The sequence below is a fragment of the Rhinolophus hipposideros genome (assembly GCF_964194185.1).
Source record: "Rhinolophus hipposideros genome assembly, chromosome: 19".
NCBI lineage: Eukaryota > Metazoa > Chordata > Mammalia > Chiroptera > Rhinolophidae > Rhinolophus > Rhinolophus hipposideros.
This window is the reverse complement of record NC_138065.1, coordinates 743169-758775: the sequence shown is the minus strand read 5'-3', so window position 1 is coordinate 758775 and position 15607 is coordinate 743169. Positions and strand designations below refer to the sequence as shown.

At 51.1% G+C, this 15607-nt stretch overlaps 1 protein-coding gene across 1 annotated transcript in view; it reads right to left on the bottom strand.

The window, feature by feature from the left end:
• Nucleotides 1–5110: 5110 nt before the first annotated feature.
• Nucleotides 5111–15607, bottom strand: part of FCRL5 (Fc receptor like 5) — a gene marked incomplete at its 3' end in the record, with an annotated part of 34365 nt that continues 23868 nt past the window's right edge. Inside the window, exons 10-17 of the mRNA XM_081025249.1 lie at nucleotides 14751–15029; nucleotides 9652–9930; nucleotides 9126–9242; nucleotides 8520–8547; nucleotides 7026–7108; nucleotides 6775–6843; nucleotides 5273–5304; nucleotides 5111–5200 (exon numbers count right to left, since the gene is read on the bottom strand). Of these exons, the coding sequence (XP_080881375.1) occupies nucleotides 5111–5200; nucleotides 5273–5304; nucleotides 6775–6843; nucleotides 7026–7108; nucleotides 8520–8547; nucleotides 9126–9242; nucleotides 9652–9930; nucleotides 14751–15029 (977 nt within the window). The remainder of the gene's footprint in view (nucleotides 5201–5272; nucleotides 5305–6774; nucleotides 6844–7025; nucleotides 7109–8519; nucleotides 8548–9125; nucleotides 9243–9651; nucleotides 9931–14750; nucleotides 15030–15607) is intronic.

Here is a 15607-nt window from a genome sequence, read left to right as displayed (position 1 = left end):
GCACCAGCCTGGGGACCCGCTGACACCTGGTGGCCACTGGTGAGAACTGCGGCTTTCGTTGCAGTTTCCAAGCACCGTCTCTCGTGCACCAGCATGAGATGCCTACTGCAGAGACGCCTTCCCGTGTGTAGGACGAGTGCTTGTACCTAAAACTCCAAACCGTAGAGAAAAGCATACAGTGAAGTTTCTCTTTCCTAGTGCTGCGGGTTTACTCCTGCAATTAACAATGTCTATTTTCAGGCATCTGGTATTCCCACACTTGCTCCTCCGACCGCCCCACTCCGCTCACATTGGAAAGAATATCCACGATTTCCACCATTTCCTCCTTGAGCACCGTTTTGGGGACCAATAATGGCAAACCAAAAGCAACACAAACTGTCATGCACTCAGCACCTCCCCTCCTGCTTCTGAGAACACATGTTCACGCAAAGGGCGTCTCCTTCAACACCGGACTCAGTCAAGCGGGTCGGATTATTTTTCCTGTTTTGCAGGTGGGGTAACCAGAACTTGCAGAGTCTAGACAGAGGGCGGTGGAGGCCACGCAGAAGCTGGCCTCTGACTCCTCTCGGGTGCTCTTCTGCATCTCCACAGGTGCCCCTGTTCAAACAGGACTGGCGACCCTGGAGGCCCATCAAGGACACTTGGTGACGTGGTAAGAACATGGATCTTGGTTCTGGGCAGTTCTAGCTCCAGCTTACAACTGTGTGGCTTTGGGTAAATTACTTAGTCTTTCTAAGCCTCAATTTCCTCACCTGTAAAAGGGACAGTAATAGATACATCTGGCATAGGCTTATTGTGAGAATTACAGAAAATGATTTATGTAAGATGTCTGCCACTTACTGATTCTTCAATCAACAATAGCTATTCTCAGGAGCCAGGCCTGAGAGGGATTGGTCAGAGGGCATAGGAGGAGGGGAAGACATCAAAGCTGGCTAGTTGAAGTAGAAGTTGTTAAATTAGGAGACACAACAGGTCAACCAGATGTCCAAGAGAAAGATGGACCTTGACGAGGGACTGACAACAAAACAAAAGGAGAAAGTAGGTGTAACCTTGGAATGGTTGGCACCATTTTGACTGTGAAAGTCTGGGAGGCCAGGCACCTCTCTTTGAGGAGACCCCCACAAGTACAGCTCTTCCCTGTCAAAGTTCTGACCCAACTGAGAAACAAAGTGAAACGGTTCAGGGAGCCAACTGTGATGATTAATTGTATGTACGACTTGACTGGGTCACAGAGTCCCAGGCATCAGACATTCTGGGTGTGTCTGTGAGGCTGTTTCTGGATTTGAATTGGTCGACTGTGTAAAGCAGATTACCCTCCCCAATGTAGGTGGGCCTCATCTGATCAGTTGAAGACCTGCTAGAACAAAAAAGACGTAACAGGGAATTCCTCCTGCCGACTGGCTTCAAGCTGGGACATCAGTCTTCTTCCTGCCATGGATTCAAACTGAAATACTGGCTCTTCTTGGGTTTTGAACCTGCTGGCTTTGGCACTGGAACTGCTCCCTCAGCTGCTCTGGGTCTCCAGTCTGTCAAATGCAGGCCCTGGGACTTGTCAGTCCCCACAATCCCATAGAATTGCTTTTGATGACTCCCTATCACCTATCTATCTGTCTGTCTGTCTGTCTGTCGTCTGTCTATCTATCTATCTATCTATCTATCCATCCATCCATCCATCCACCCACCCACCCACCCACCCACCCACCCACCCATCTATCCACCCATCCATCATCTATTTGTCATACTATCTATCTATCCATCTGTCTATCATCTCTCTGATACACACACATACACATTTTGGGTTCTGTTTCTCTGGAGGACCCTGACTCACACAATGATCAGCAGAGCTGAGGTGTGAGAGCCGAATGGGCTGGCGAGCTGCCTGCTGGGGAAATCCCAGTCCCAGAGCAGACACACCATCTAGGTCACAGGCGTACACTGGTCCTGGGTAGAGAGGATGGAGAAAGAAGAATCCCTGTGCTTAGAACTTGGCTAGTGTAGACTCGCTGATGAAGACGGCTGAACCAGTGGCCATCACCCACCAGTGGGAGAAGAACAAGGGGACGTTCAGGGAAAATGCTAATGTGCTTAGGTGGTTGTCCAGTCCGCTGGGTCCACTCATTACACGTGTGGCCAATCAGGGGTGTGGTCAGCAGAAAGAATATCTACACAGATTCCTCCTACGGGAAGCTGTTTGCTCGAACCAAACAGTCACGTGTGTGCTGCCTCCTGTGAGCCTGCTGGGCACTGGGATTTGGTCCGTACACAGCGCTGAAATGATCAGAACAATGGACCAATGAGAGTCCACTCCAGGTCACACCACACCTGCTCTGGTACCAGGCCCCGTTTATTTCATCCATATTTTCTAGCAGTCCATCAGAAATTCTGCAGTGAGATCCAACGACACCATTACGTGCCAACACAAAGGTTCTCCAACGTTGAAAACAAACCGCGTTCTATTAGGACACCCTCCGGGAAGAATTACAAAGATGAAATCCCCAAGGAAATTAGAATAAAAGATGCTACATCAAACTCCAGGCATGCCATCGACATCTTGTTTTGCTCTATCCTTGGCTCGGTGCCCGAGCCACGTGGGGTTCGTTCTATTCCTTTTCCCTAATTGTTTCTAAAATTTCTCCTACGGCTTTTCCTAGAATCCAGGATCCAGTCAAGGTTTCTGTTTGGTGGTCCTGGCGCTTCAGGCTCTCTGAGTCTCACTGCCCTTCTGTTTTTATCTTTCATGACATCGGGTCAGGAGGGTCCCCGTTCTTTGATCTGTTTGTCTCCTCAGGAAGGTTCCGGGTCAGCGTTGACAAGAGCACCCCAGGGACGTGACTGGGCTTCCTGAGGCACCAGAGAGCACACAGCGTCCGTGTCCCCACGACTTGGGGTGCTCGTTGGCTCACTACACCAAGACTGGCGCACTCAGATCTCTACCGTCAGAAAGCCACAATTCCCCCTTTGATTGACAGTACTGGGATGGTGAGGCAGTGAGCCAGCCGATCCCTTGTTGCCTAGCAACCTCTCACCCAGCAGTTTGAGCCCCGCGGGGATCTTTGCCGGAGCCAATGACTGAGCACCAGCAGAGTGCTGACTCCCTCATGTCACCATTCCTCCTGCGTTTATTATCTGCCATCTTCCGTGAACAAGAGCTCTTTCCCGCTCTGTCTTTTGAGAATAATTATCTCATGGATTATTTAAAAATTTAATGTGTTCCAGCTTATTACTAGTAATACTCTTTCATGCTCAAATCATCCCAACTTTAACTAGTAGATGATGCATCTTACGTTTGCTAGAGACGGAATGTTTGTTCCTCCCCAAATTCAGGTGCTGACAGCTAATCTCCGAATGTGATGGGATCAGGAGGTGGGGCCTGTGGGAGGTGATGAGGTCAGGTGTCCTCACGAAGGGGACACCCCCCCCAGGACACTGCCTTGTCCCTTCCACCATGTGAAGGCAGATACTCAATCTGCCAGCGCCTTGACCTTGGACTTCCCAGCTTCCAGAAGTGCAAGAAATGAAGTCCCATGTTTATTAGCCACCCAGGCAATGGCGTCTAGGCTACAGCAGACTGAGCAGACGAAGACACTGTTTAAGAGAATCGGAGGGTAAGGGCCACGGCAGACTGCTGTAGTGCTAGTCCCTGACTCACCACTTTAAAAACAGGCCAATTCCAAGCTGTGCAGGCACTTACCGCGGAGCCCAGAGCCCAGCCTTGCCAGAGGGACTGGAGTGTGAATCCTGGAGGGAGACGGAAGAGATCGCTTCCCTGTCAGTGTTGCCAGAATGACATCAACCTTGCTGTCTGTCTGGAGTCTGTAATTTTTATTCAAGTGAAAGAAGTCCTCTAGCACGAGGTTTCCTTTGCCACCACGTACTTACTGTCCTGGGGATGGGGTGGCACTCCACCTGGGAGGTGGCTTTCTTTGTTTGCATGGAGGAATTTCAGGATGTCCTCTTTTGGGCCAGGGGCTTCTGCCATCTCAGGGCTGATTGGCCACGTGGCCTCCCTCCAAACCTGTGGACAGGTGATTTTTCCTTTAGTCCTGAGCTACTCCTGCTGTTGTCATCTGTTGATTTGCAGTTTAGTCTACAATCCTGCCCCTGGGGCGCTCTGCCCCTGGTCCACCTTTGTGGGTGTCTCACCCCCTGGCTCCGGCGGCAGCACAGGCTCACGGGGGCTGTCTGGTTTCCTTTCTGGAAGGCTGAGCTGAGGGCGGGAGGGCAGACCCAGCCCTGCCTCTCCCGGCAAGGCCCTGACGGACACCTAACAGCCTGGCAGATTCTCTGACACCTGTGGGAATAAGCTGTCTTGCACCGAGAGTGGGAAATACTGCCCGGATCCTGGGAGGTGAAAGGCCTTTAATGGAAAGATCTTTTCTGTGGTTGAATCTTTGCCGCAGCCACAACTGCTCAGGGAAGTCATGACTATTGAAGAAAAAGTGGGCGCTTTGTCAAGGTCACTGGCATCGCTGACGCCTTCGACCCTCACCCGTGCTGAGGCCGCGAGCCAGGCATCTGGCTGTTGGGTTGCCGGTGGTCACCATTTGGCGGGAACTCTCTGTGGCCTGAGGCCTATGGAAGCTGCTGTTTTAGGCCTGGTTTCCTAAGACAGCCTGAGGCAGCGCTGTGCGCTGACACCTGTGGGGGAGTAGAGGCGGGGTGCGGGCTGGGAAGGCCGGCGAACACTTTCGAGGGTGTGCTCGGGGCGGGCAGAACTCTGCCGCAGGCCAGTGCTTGCTGTCTTGGCCAGTCCTCAACGAAGCTGCATAAAGCTTTTGCAGCTCTGAACAGTGCAGGCAGGGCGCGTGGAGAGGGGAAACAGAGCAAAGTCGCCTCTGGCTCCAACATCCCGTTGTCTAGGTCAACTTCCCTGCAGCCCGACCTTCAGCTCCACCAACTGACCAGGGAGCGATGGGTCCTGGGTTAGAGCAACACGCCATCAGACAAAGGATCACAAGGGCAGGGCTGTAACTGGGCAAATAGGCCAGGGGCCTGCAGGGCCCGTGTCAGACGGCACACAGGCCCCGGGGTGTGGCCCATCAGTGTCAGTCTCCCCGAAAAAAGCTTTGGGATGCAGAGGCTGGAGCAGCAGTCGGGGAGCTGTGTGGACTCATCTGTGAGGAGCCGAGGAGGCTGAGAGCTGGGACCTGGAGCCTGGGGTGGAAGCCACCTTCACCTGGGAGTAGATGACAGAGGAATCCTGGGGAAAGAGCACACAGGTGAGGGCAGGGCTGGGGCTGCAGCGGGAGGGCCCATAGGTCATGGAACTCACCTTGTCCTCAGGAAGCCTGGCTGTGGTGGCCGCTGTGGAAGGAAGAGCAGCGTTCAGTTGTGAGGGGCCCAGAGCCCCCTTCTTGCCACAGAGCTGTGGCCCGGCCCCGCCGGCCTGGCGGTGAGGGGCCAGCATTCCGTAGGCCCTCTGCCCCACAGCTGTCACCCACGCCCTCAGTGTCACACTTGTTCCCACATCCCGCTCCTGGGGCTCTCAGAACAAAGCAATCTACCCTCTGTCTTGTTAGCGCTTTGAGCACTGACTCACGGGACGTGCTATGGAGAGGCAGACACCGTGCATGGGTCAGAGAGCAAGCTGCAGACCCAGGCCACCCCAGACTGAGCCCCGGGTCGGCTGTGCCACCTGTGTGGTCTGTGGAACACCAAGTCTCCCGGAACGACACCAGGAAGCAGGGATTGGCCCAGAGTCTGGACTCTGCAGACAGATCTTCTGTGATTTACTAGCTGTGTGACCTCAGGCCAGTCATTAAGGGCCTCTCTGCCTCTGTTTCCTCATCTGTAAAATGGGGACCATAACAATACCTCAGAGGGGGGGTGTAGGTGTGAATGAGTCATATGCATTAGAGGGGGGGCTACTGGGCCAAGAATGGGGTACAAACACAGTACATGTGACAAGAGGGATCAGACAACCAGAGAGGGAAGCAGGATGGCTAAAATCACACAGCAGTTTCTACTGAGCAGAGTTAGAAGATCTGCCCCGAGGGCTGTGTTTCCCTTTGTGGGTCCTGATGTGAGTGAGGATGGGGACACAGCCAGAGGGCGGCACAGCCACCCGTCTCTCATCTGATCCTCATGACAGCCCTAGGACACTGTGCAGGTTGAAGCAGGCCCCAAAGGGTCCCCGTGCAGTTTCTCAACCTCTGACGACATGGCCTTTGGTGGAAGAAGGGACTTGGCACGCGTGACCCTGAAGTGGGGAGATTATCCTGGATTCTCCAGGTGCAATTTTAAGGAGAACTTAAGATCAGAGAGCCTTTGATTGGTCAAAGGTGGTCAGAGAAAAGGAGGGTGTGAGCCTTGAAAACGGGTGTCCTTTGGCAGCTGGAAAAGTCTCTCCTGGAACCTCCAGAAGGAACCAGCCCCGGGGACACGGGTTTTGGCCCAGGGAGGCAAGTGTCAGACTTCAGGCCCACAGCTCAGTAACACACGTGCTGTTTAGTGCCATCAAGCCTGCATCCTTTGTCACAGCAGCCACAGCGAGGCAGAAGGCAGGCAGGGAACGACAGCCCCGTGTCATTTTACACATGGGGACGCTGAGGCTCGGAGGGGTTAAGTGACTGTCTCATTTTATACCGAGGCGACCTGCGGACAGTGGAGACAGCCTGCTGGGCTGGGGTGAGCCCGCGATCGGCGGGGCACAGGCTAAGCAGCCCAGTGACCCGGGAGGTGTGGCGCTGTGTCTGGCGGCCCAGACCTGACAAGCTGTGGCTCTGAGCTGTGCAGGGCAGTTGGCTGTGCAAGGGGAGGGGCCCCAGCTCTTACCGGTGCGTTTGTATCTGCCCTGGATGCGGCAGACTTCCGTGTACACCACGTCTCCTCCTTTAGGATTTACTTGGAAAAAAGATGAAGTTTGAGAGGACTGTGAAGTTCCTGCCCCTTGTCTGAGCCCCCGCCCCATCCCCATGGGGGCTTGTTCCCTGGAGGGACTGCAGCCTCTGGGCTTCGGCACTGTCCCTTCCCTTTCCAGGCCACCCCTGGGGGCCCTGCCCAAGGAGGGGGGTCCTGGGTCCTACCATTGCTGTACACTGGCTGCATTTCTAGCCAGGCTGGCACGTTGTGGTAGGTGGGCTCTTGGTGGTCCGAGTGAGAAGAGCTGCTACAAGACAGAAACACTGATGTTCCCCAGGGACCCTGCAAAGGGGCTGTAACGAGTCTTTACCACAGGGTGACAGCCAAGCTGGGACACGTAGTAAATGGTGACGTAACAACTGGCCTATTGTTACGAACGATGCATTGATTTTATTCCAGGGCTTAATTGGTATAATTGCTCTCCTCTTCCTGCCAAACCAGAGTCCGTCTGGGCGGCTCTCCCACCTGCAGATGGGAGCTGCTCAGAAAGGTCTTTGAGTCCCAAGTAGCGATTCTGCTGGCTGCTCAAGGCTCCTGCAGCTCCCCTCCCACCCGCCCTAGAGGACGAGGGACCCCAGGGCAGCCTGAACCCTGACTCAAGGAAATGGGGGGAGGGCTGCTCAGAGAGCACCCCATCCTGCCAGGGGATGGGCAGGAAGAGAGTGGGAGGAGCTTCTAGAGCCAGGCTGCTGACCCTTGGGGGTCCTCAAGGTTCAGGGGTAAGGAGGGGATGGGATGTCCCTCGGAGGGGAAAAGGGAGGAAGCAGAAGCCGGTGCTGCTCCATTTCACTGGGGAGCCACCTTGAGGGGATGTCTTGTCCTCACGACCGAGATCACTGAGGACCGGTGTTCGCCAGGTGCCCAGCTCCTCCTGCTATTAATGACACACTGATACCATCTGTGTTTGCAGACTTTGTGTTCGCTCTGTGTGTACCAGGCACTGAACTAGTGCGTATATCAATATTCAGTTGATTCTACTGTTCTCCCTATTTTATAGATGAAGAAATGGAGGTCCCAAGAGGCGAGGTGTGTAGGTAGAAAGGGAACGAGCCAAGCTTCCAACCTGGCTCCAAAGCCTCCACTCTCCAGGCAGTCAGCGTCTGAGAGGGACCAGGAATTGGAAAGGCTCAGGGGCTCTTGGAGGTTCGTGTGCTGCCACCCAGCTTGCCGGGGCTCGGTGGTGACCCAGCTGAGCCCGCATGGCAGCCCCTCCTCACAGGCGCCACCCCTGCCAGAGAGCTCTCTCTGGTGGCCCAGCTGTGTGATGGCACCTTCGCGGCTGTTATCACAATAGGTGTTGCTTAGGTTGGCCAAGTCCAGAGCTTTCCAGGCTGATCCAGCTGAGGTTAAGGCCATGTCAGGACACAAATGGGTTCAGTGGTCACAGTGGGCACTCAGACAAGCAAGGCAACGATGGCACAAGGATGGCGGTTGTACATAAAAAGCAGCACCTCACACAAGAAGGAGGCCAAGGTGAGGTGGCAGGAGAGAAAGTCCTGGGACCTGCCTCACACTGTCCCATGGAGGGGACAATGTGGAACGGGCACAACCCGTCTCACAACACAGTGGGAACTGCTCTCAGCAGTCACCGGGCTTACTTCCCCTCTCTGCCCCGCAGGCCTCTCGTGAGTCACACGGGCACGCAGCCCAGCTCTTACCTGGAGGCGTTGCAGGCAGGCCTCCCTCCTGCAAGAGAGAGTAGAGGGCGTTACAGGAGCCACTGCCCTGCAGTGGGACTGTTCTTAGCTATGCCCGAGGGACGTGACGGTTTGGGCCACAACGACCGGCCCTGGGACGGACACTGGCTTCCCGAGGGGTGTTGTTACAATGCGAAAGGGGCCCCCATCCACGACCCTTTAACCTGGACTTTGTAAAGAATAACGGCTCATGGCTACCAGGAGGAAAACAGACTTGATCAGCCGTGAAGACACTTTAAAAAGTCAGTAGTTTATCAAACCCATCTGCTTCCTGTTTGCACTCCTGCCTTGCAGCCTTTGTCCCCCTCTTCCCACTCCTGGGGGTCTCGTGAGGGTAGATGGGCGAGACACTGCAGCTTATCACGTGGGGTCAAGCACATCGCATCAGGGGGTCTTCCACCCAGTGGGGTTGTTTGGGAAAGACAAATCCTGGGGGACCCAGAGGGGAAGGGGGGCCTGTGGGATAATGGGGGGAGCTGTTGAGAGCTCAGAGGTGGTTACCAAGGCAGCATGAGCCCCAGGAAATGGAGGTGGGGAGGGTCAGCAAAGGTCAGCAGGGTCACCCACCTGCTCTTCCCGGGAGCCAGTAATAGAACAGCAGCACCACCCCTGCCAGACCCACCAGGCTGAGCAGCACCCCGGTGACGCCTGTGGCGACATGGCTGCCTCTGCTCCCTGTCAACCCTGAGGGGGAAACCCTGCGCGTGAGCCAGAGGGACAGGCTTGTGGTCCACACCGCCCTGACCCCTGGCGCTCAGGCCTGGGCATGGAGAGAGGACGAGCCCAGGGACTGGACGGCCGAGCTGCTGTGGCGCAGGGAACGGCCCCCGTGTGAGGAAGCCTGCGGCCGAGGCCAGGCTGGGGTCAGGTGGACAGTGGCAGTTAGAGCAGCAGCTGTTGCTGGACACGGAGTCCACTGAGCCCCTGGACCCGCTCCCACTCAAGCACTGTCACTTCAGAAAGTGATTTCGTGAACCCCGCTTTGGGTGCCAGTCTCCGAGCAGCCCTGTCCTGCCCAGGCACTGTGAAGATTGTCACAGTGTCCTTGCAGGAAATATTTGTCCTCACGGTGGCCTGGGCACAGGGAGCTCACCTGTGATGGAAAGTGTCACCACCTCACTGTGCTGGGACCCCACGCCATTGTCGGCCTCACAGGAGTAGTTTCCGGAATGTTCTGCAGTCAGGGACAGGTTGAAGGACACTCCTCCTCCAGAGGGGGCCGAGCTGCTCCCCAGGGTGACACCATCGCGATAAAAGCGGTACAGGATTGGGGGAGAGCCTGTCTGGGCCTCACAGTGCAGCTCCACCGTGTCCCCCACCAGGGCCTGGGCCCCGGGCGCCCTGAGGGTGAGGACGGGCCGAGATGCTGGAACTGAGGACACAAAAATCAATAGATGTTCCTACTTTTAACATATTGATGGACAAATAGCTTTCAGTGCACAGAAATATCCAACAGAAAAGTGTGAAAATGGCCTGAACCACCGAAAACTTCAAATAGCCAATAAATATATAAAAAGATTATCTCTTCATTACTAATTAAATACGTACAACTAAAAACACCCTCAGATGATCAAAGCTTAAAACAACTAAGTACAGCATAGGGAATAGAAAATAATACTATAATAACTATACATTGTGTCAGATGGGTACTAGACTTATGGGGGAATCACTTCGTAAGTTATATAAATGTCTAACCCGCTATGCTGTACAGATGAAACTAATATAATGTTGTAGGCCAACTATGACTGAAAAATTAAAAAATGCAAAAAAAGAAAAGACCGCTAATACTGATGACGCTGTGGGTAAACAAGCACCTTCATGTGCTGGAGAGGCAATGCAAATTTGACACACTTCTTTTTTTATTAAATACATCGAGATGACATTGGTTAATACATTATGTAAGTTTCAAGTGTACAGTTCTATGATGCATCATCTGTATATTGCACTGTGTGCTCACCACCTCGTCTAGTCTCCCTCCATCACCACATTTTTGACCCCTGTTAACCTCTTCATCCTCCCCCATCCTCTGCGGTCACCACCTTTCTGTCGTCTGTGTCTATGAGTTTGTTTGTTTGTTTTGGTTGTTCGTTTGTTGCTTTCTGTTTTATATCCCATGTGAGTGAAATCATATGGTTCTTGACTTTTTCTGACTTGTTTCGCTTAGCATGATAATTTCAAGGTCATCCATGTGGTTGCAAATGGCACTATTTCATCTTTTCTTATGGCAGAGTAATAATATTCCATTGTCTATATATACCACGATGTTTTTATCCAATCATCTATCGAAGGACACTTTGGTTGTTTCCTTGTCTTGGCTACTGTGAAGAATGCTGCAAGGAACATACAGGTACATATATCTTTACGAGTAAATGTTTTCAAATTTTTCAGGTAGATATCCAGAAAAGGGATTGCTGGGTCATATGATAGCTCTATTCTTAATTTTTTGAGGAGCCTCCATATTGTTTTCCATAGTGGCCACACTAATTTGCAATCCCACCAAAAGGCAGAAGGGTTCCCTTTTTTCTAAATCCTCACCAACACTTGTTGTTTGTTGATTTATTGATAATAGCCATTCTGACTGGTGTGAGGTGATATCTCATTGTGATTTTAATTTGCATTTCTCTGATGATTAGTATTTTTAAGCGTCTTTTCATATCTATTGGCCATCTGTATGTCCTCTTTGGAGAAATGTCTATTCAGGTCCTCTGCCCATTTTTAACCAGACTGTTTGTTGGTTTGCTACTGAGTTGTATGAACTCTCTCTATATTTTGGATATTAGCCCCTTATTGGAGGCATTGTTTGCAAATACCTTCTCCCACTTATTTGGTTGCCTTTTTGTTTTGTTGATGGTTTCTTTTTGCTGTGTAGAACCTTTTTAGTTTGACGTAGTCCCATTCATTTATTTGTGCTTTTACTTCCCTTGCCTTTGGGGTCAAGTTCATAAAATCCTCTCGGAGACCAAGGTTTGTAAGTTTAGTGCCTATGTTTTCTTCTATGCATTTTATTGTTTCACGTCTTATATTTAGGTCTTTGATCCATTTTGAGTTATTTTTTTTGTGTATGGTGACAAATAATATAGTTTCATTCTTTTGCATGTGGCTTTCCAATTTTCCCCAGACAGCAGTTTATTAAAAGGCTTTCTTTTCTCCATTGTGTGTTTTTGGCTCCTATGTCAATTCTGTCCCATTGTTCCGTGTGTCTGTTTTTTTGCCAGTACCATACTGTTTTGATTATTATTGTCTTGCAGTATAGTTTGAAGTCAGGGAGCGTGATACCTCCGGCCTTGTTCTTTTTTCTTAGAATTACTTTGGCTGTTTGGGGTCTTTTGTGGTTCCATACAAATCTGATGGTTTTTTTTTTGTTGTTGTTCTATTTTTTTTGACACACTTCCTTGAATGGCAATTTGGCAATAAATACCAAATTTAAAATGCACATAAACTGACTCAGCAAATCTACTTCTAAGACTATTTTCTGTAGGGATACTGACAAAAGATATGCAAAGATAGTTGTCAAAGATTCGTAGTGTAGCATGAAAACAAGAGACAACCTAGTTGACTGGCTACTGAAATAGGGAAGATATCCAAGACATAGTTTTAAAACTAAAGTCAAGATGTATTTTTAAGTGAAAATTGCAAGTTGCATAACTATATGTGCAATATGATTCTACTTTTGTAACAAATCCTATGCCTTCATGTTTGTAATATGTTTGCATAGCTCTGGAAGAATACACACAAAACTAGTGACACTGTTATGTCTTTGAAGTATGTGGATATGAAAGCGTGTGGATGCAGGTAGAAGGAGACTTTTACTTTTTAGTATTATTCCTTTTGTACCACTTAATTTTTTTTTATCGCAAAGATTTATGTATTCTTTCAGAATGACAAACTATTTAAAACCAAAAGGTGGTGTTTAAACGTGGCCAAAAAGGGTGAAGACTAATGTTAAGAGCTGGATAGATCCATGTTCCAACCTGGCTTCAAACATCACTCGCCAGGTCTGAAAGGTCTGAACACTAGTTACGTCACCTCTCTAAACCTCAGTTTCCTTTCCTGCAAAATGGGGATAAAGATGGTTTGAGGATTAAATGAGAGGTTCCACATCAATCCCCCAGGCCAGGGCCTGGCCCAGGCAAGGGTTCCGTGACGATGATGGTGGTGATGATGATAGCGAGAGGTGTCTCTTCTCCTAGCAGGTCCTGTTCTGCACGACCCATGTCTCAGACACAACCCCTCTGGGTGGGGCAAGGAGCCCTTCAGGGGTGACAGCAGCAGCAGGGGAGTCACAGAAACAGAAGAAGGGAATGAGCAGGAATGATGACTAGAGAGAGTGGGAGGTGTGATGTGCGTGTCCACTGTGCTGGGGGGTGTGGGGGCTACACACCTGCGGTGACTGTAACAGGTGCGTGTGTAAGTCTCTGTGAATCTCGGAGGAAAACTGGCTGCCTGCTGGTGGGGAAGAAGAATGGACTGGCTGGAATGAAAACAACTGAACCTGCTCACGGGACTTTGTCTCTATTCCTAAGGGGCCAGGGACCCAGCCACAAGAAGAGACTCAGCGTACCAGCCTTATCTCACCTCATGGTTCTCTGAGGCACTGACATGCCATTTCACGGTCTCCTGTTTCTCTGGGGTGTCCCAGGAGTGGAGACTCCAGCTTCTCCTTTGGCATGTTTTCTTCTGTGATATTTTTAGTCTGAATAACCCATATTCCTTGTGAACCAAAATCACAGAATTCTAAAGCTGGGGATGACAATTATTTCCACGTAGTCTGATTTTCCCACATTCTGGGTGAGGAAATCGAGGTCAACATAGGGAAATATGCTTGGCCACGGTCATGCAGCCAGTTATCTTCAGAGCCCAGACTAGGACCTTCATCTCAGCAGACATTAGCATACTTTGCTATTCCCCGGGTCTCCTTAAATGGGGGTTTAGACATTCGGCTTACAGGCACCATCATCACAAAGCAGACCCAGAGCTTACAAGATGCACTTTCTCTCTGGATGTCACACTTCACAGATGAGGTCATGGGGCAGCTTAGAGAACGGAGCGACTTGACCACTGGGCGGCCACTTCTACTGCACAGTTTCCTGTTTGCACCTTTTCTGTGCTGGCCCCCTGGCTCCCCACCGCTTTCACGATCACTTGGTGAACTCACTTGACTGGAGGGGTCTCCTGAAAGGCTGTGTGCACAGCTCCTGTTAACAGAATTTCCAGTGTGGAATTGTGGGGCACACCTACATCCTTTGTAATGAAAGCTGCTCGAGAGCAGGGAGGCTCGTGGGAGGCTCTGAGAGGAGAACCTAGTCGGGGAATGGCCTTCCCTTCCTTGCAGCAGAGAAGCCCCCACACAGAATTCTCGGGATTCCCTGTTGTGTCATAACTGCAGATCAGAACGCAGTCCACGTTCTAAAGAGTCTGCTTGGGAGTAACCTGCTGATAAATTAACCTTATCAATCATTGTTGCAAAACTGGGCAGTCCCTCATGGTTCTGTGAATGAAAAACAATTGCTCTCACCTAACCCAACTACCTACTTTCGGTTCAAGGCAGCTTTTACCTCAGCTGGCTCGATTTACCTTGGTTATCACATAAGGTCATTGACAAAGAAGGGAGAGCCATGCAAATTCATTGCCAAAACACTACAAAATTGTGATAGCAGAGATAAGAAGTTCCTTGACCACAAAGGTAGTTTTTAAAGAAGGCAGATGTCAGAAAGTTTACAAACATTAGACCACCAATACGGACCATCAAAACCTGGCATCACCCACCCCCCGCCCCCCGCCCACCCTTGCTGAGATGTTTCTGAGTTCCTGGCTCTTTCTGTCCACCTGTATTCTTCAGTGACCGTTCCCTGATGTGAAATTCATGGACATGTATCCGGGCACATGAAAGCACATATATGACAATGCCCTTATTCCTTTCCTTTCATTCTAGAATATCACACTTTAATAAAAATGTATTTCAAAAACACAAAAAGAAATTAAAGAGTCTGCGTGGCATTTTTGGTGAGTTTTTATCAGTCAAAACAGTTTGAACGTGGCTGCTGGGAAGGGCCCCAGACGTCCCAGTGGGGGTTCTGTAGGCAGGAAGTGGGCTGGGATGTCACACAGTGTGACAGGAGTGCTACAGCACTCTTTTAGCTGCTGGGAAGGAAGGCACAGCCAGCCCTTGATTGTGCTGCTGGGCCAACTCACCTGTGACACTGAGCGGCACCACCTCACTGCGCTGGGCCCCCACGCCATTGTCAGCCTCACAGGAGTAGTTTCCGGAATGTTCTGCAGTCAGGGACAGGTTGAAGGACACTCCTCCTCCATAGGGGGCCGAGCGGCTCCCCAGGGTGACACCATTGCGATAAAAGCGGTACAGGATTGGGGGAGAGCCTGTCTGGGCCTCACAGTGCAGCTCCACCGTGTCCCCCACCAGGGCCTGGGCCCCGGGCGCCCTGAGGGTGAGCACGGGCCGAGACGCTGGAACTGAGGAGACAGAATAGTTAGCTATCAGTTCCTACTGTTTAAATATGTTTCTTCATAGCAAAGCCATTTCAAACAGGATTTTTTTTTTTTTTTTTTTTAGTTTTTGACCTCGTGACGTCACTCAGAACTCAGCTGTAATTTCTTCAGATCTGAAGAAACAATCGTGTGTGCAGTGCCAGACGTAGCTCAGGGCACCTGGAGGTCCAACCTCAAATGTGTCTGGGGAATCTGGAAACAGTAATTAAATGGAAACCTGGGTATCTGAGAAAGAAAAGACAACGGGGAAAAGGGGACATCGTTCCAGTAGAAAACGAGGGGTGGGAGGTGCTGGTGCCACCCAGCCAGGGCGTAGCTGCGCCGGGGCTGCCTCAGAGCTGAGGCCGCGGGATGATGAGCACTGGTGCTTTGCTTGCTCATTCTTATATTCATCCTCTCATCAAAAAATACTTGAGCCATTTATATGTCGCAGGAACTAGACTGTTTACTGGGGATTCAATAGTGAGACAGGCGCAGCACCACCCGGTCCTCAGGAAACCTACAGTACAGCAGCCACGACAGGAAGCAAGTCAATCAAAACA